Source organism: Poecilia formosa, unplaced genomic scaffold (genome assembly GCF_000485575.1).
Source record: "Poecilia formosa unplaced genomic scaffold, Poecilia_formosa-5.1.2 Scaffold508, whole genome shotgun sequence".
Lineage (NCBI taxonomy): Eukaryota > Metazoa > Chordata > Actinopteri > Cyprinodontiformes > Poeciliidae > Poecilia > Poecilia formosa.
Window position 1 is genome coordinate 226797 of NW_006800447.1, and position 2500 is coordinate 229296.

The 2500-nt window shown below is 38.6% G+C and overlaps 1 protein-coding gene across 4 annotated transcripts in view; it reads left to right on the top strand.

The window, feature by feature from the left end:
* Positions 1-2500, top strand: part of lrrc39 (leucine rich repeat containing 39) — a 14260-nt gene that overhangs the window by 11390 nt on the left and 370 nt on the right. For all 4 annotated transcript variants that reach the window (XM_016664743.1, XM_016664744.1, XM_007579111.2 and 1 more), the window contains exon 8: positions 2302-2468. In XM_016664743.1, coding sequence (XP_016520229.1) covers positions 2302-2468 — 167 coding nt within the window. The remainder of the gene's footprint in view (positions 1-2301; positions 2469-2500) is intronic.

The following is a 2500-nucleotide window of genomic DNA, read 5'->3' on the forward strand; positions in this document are numbered from 1 at the left end:
CATGTTAACAACGGATTCAACAGTTTTAACTGCTGATAAAAGTAACAGAGGACACAGATATGGGAGTGTGGAAGCCCCGACTGTATCAAACTGACAGAGGAATAACAGAGAGTTGGCCATTCTAAGGTAAAAACCCAGCGCATACAGCGATCATGTTTTTTTTTCATCGCCCCTAGGGGGCGCGCCCCAGAGTTTGGGAACCTCTGGTCTAATCATAGTTTTAGAATTAATAATTTTAGTTAGTGACTAATTCATTGTGACATTGTAATATCTGCTAGTTTATCAGAATCAACTAGCAGATATTTTCACATCGAAAATATGTGAAAGAAAATGTTTTGTTTAGTATTTGAAAATTGCTCAAGTTTATAGTGAAAGGTTCTTGGAAAATGATGGTGTTAATTCTTATACTCAGGATTGATTCTTTCATTTGATAGGTTAGAAAAAGGAGTTTCACCTCATTCTGCTGACCTTTGTGTTACTTTTAGTTTACAGCAAGAGTCAATCTTTTAAAGTGCTGAATGACAGGAGAACAAATTAGGTCTGGAGATAATATTTACTTCAACTTCCTACAGGATTTAAGTTTCTCTTTGAGGTATCTGAGTAGGGAGAAAACGGGACAGATTCCAGTTTCACAAATATCTGAGAAATGCCCATCTCTGTTTTTCTCTGCTCAGAAAGCCATAAAACAGCAGGAGTTCAGGACAGTTCATGAGGAACTCTGTTCTTTGTTTAGAAAGGGACAGTTGCTCTCAGAATTTGCTGAGGCCGGATACAACTTAAAAGAAAGTTTGAGACAGCTTCCAGTTGGACAAGCAGAGATACGCCTTATTTGAATATATTAAAGAGAAAATCACACCTTTACTATAAACCTTTGTACACAGGAGTAACAAATCAGATTGATGTTTTTGCTTTTGCATCAGCAACTCTCCAAAAACACATCTTTCCCTTTTTTTCTTCTTCTTTTCTATGTCTCAGGTAAATGAATGTCTGTTTTAGTGTGTCTGTGTTGTTGGTGTGATTTTATACGTTTTTTTTTTTTGTATAGATATTTTTATTCAGAAGGTTCAGCCATACAAAATCTACATCAAGTGTACAATACTACCTTCTTTTGTTGTGAAAACACTTCAAAAATAAAACCCACTCACTCTGTCCATGTGAAAACAGATGCAGTAATATATTTAACACTTCACATATTTTTGAAAGGCCAGAGTCAAGAGGAAAGAAATTCAACAAAAATATTGAATAAAAATAATAATAAAAAAAGATAAGAATTGAAATAAGACAGTAAAGATCAATACAAGTCAGTCTCTCAGACCTAATCTGGTTAGAAGGTCCAGAAAGAGAGTCCAAATCCGGCTGAACTTAGCCAATGTCCCCGTATCGAGTGAAAACATGTTTCAGGAGTACAGCATGACAACAGTTTGTTGATCCAATGTTTCTGGTTTGGAGGTTCCACAGATTTCCAATTTTTAAATATACACTTTTTTGCTGCAGATGATGCTAACAAAACAGAGTATTTCTTGCAAGGATATAATTTCAAGGACATAACATCTCCAAGTATCCAAATCCTGAGGTCAGCATCTGCAGAAAGCTCACAAACTGCTGCTGTTGTCTGAGTTACATTATTCCAGTAGGTTTTCCAGTGTATGCAGCTCCAAAGCACATGAAGATCCACTACACACATTTTACACCTTTGACATTTGGCAGTGATGTTGGCATTCAGTTTATTCAACCTGTATGGGGTATAGTATATGCGGTGTAAAATATTAAATTGAATTTGAGATGAATTTAGTAATCTGCTCCAGTTTTTGTCATCGTATTTGCAGTCTGACTCCCATTTAGATTTTTTTGGTGTCATAAGCTGATGAGTAATCAAGAACAATTTTGTAAACACAATAAATAAGTCCTTTTGTACGTTTAGTATCTAATCAACATGTTTCAGGAGAGTTTCCTCTGGTTTATTTGGAAATATCTCTGTTTGGCTCTTAATCCAGTGTCTGATCTGCAAATATCTGAAATAACTGTGCCTATGTAAATGTACGACGTGGAGCGTCGGTTATCTCTGTGTGGCTTTTGTTTCCACACATGGAATCACTGAATCCGGGAGGACAAGAGAATAAAACGAACCAGAAGTTAATGATTTTACTCTCTTACAGAATGTAGACGGTAACTCAGGATTAGACAGACTGTCCAACCACAGGACAGACTGTCCAAGTTGGGCAATCTTCAGTGCGTCAGTCTCAGGTTGGTCTCTCATGTCTCGGTCTCATGGACCGATTCTGCGCCGTCTCTTGTGGACAGGTTTGTGAATTTCCGGGACAACCCTCTGATTGTGGACGTGTCTCTGCCTCTGAGGACGGAGGACGGGGAAGACGACCGGGAGATGTTTGGACGGGACTTCATGCTCACCTACATCCAGGAGGCCCGGAAGAGAAACTACGCCGTGCTGAGTGCGCACCGCCTCCACCGTTAGTACTGCTGGTTCTGATGGTACTGCTGG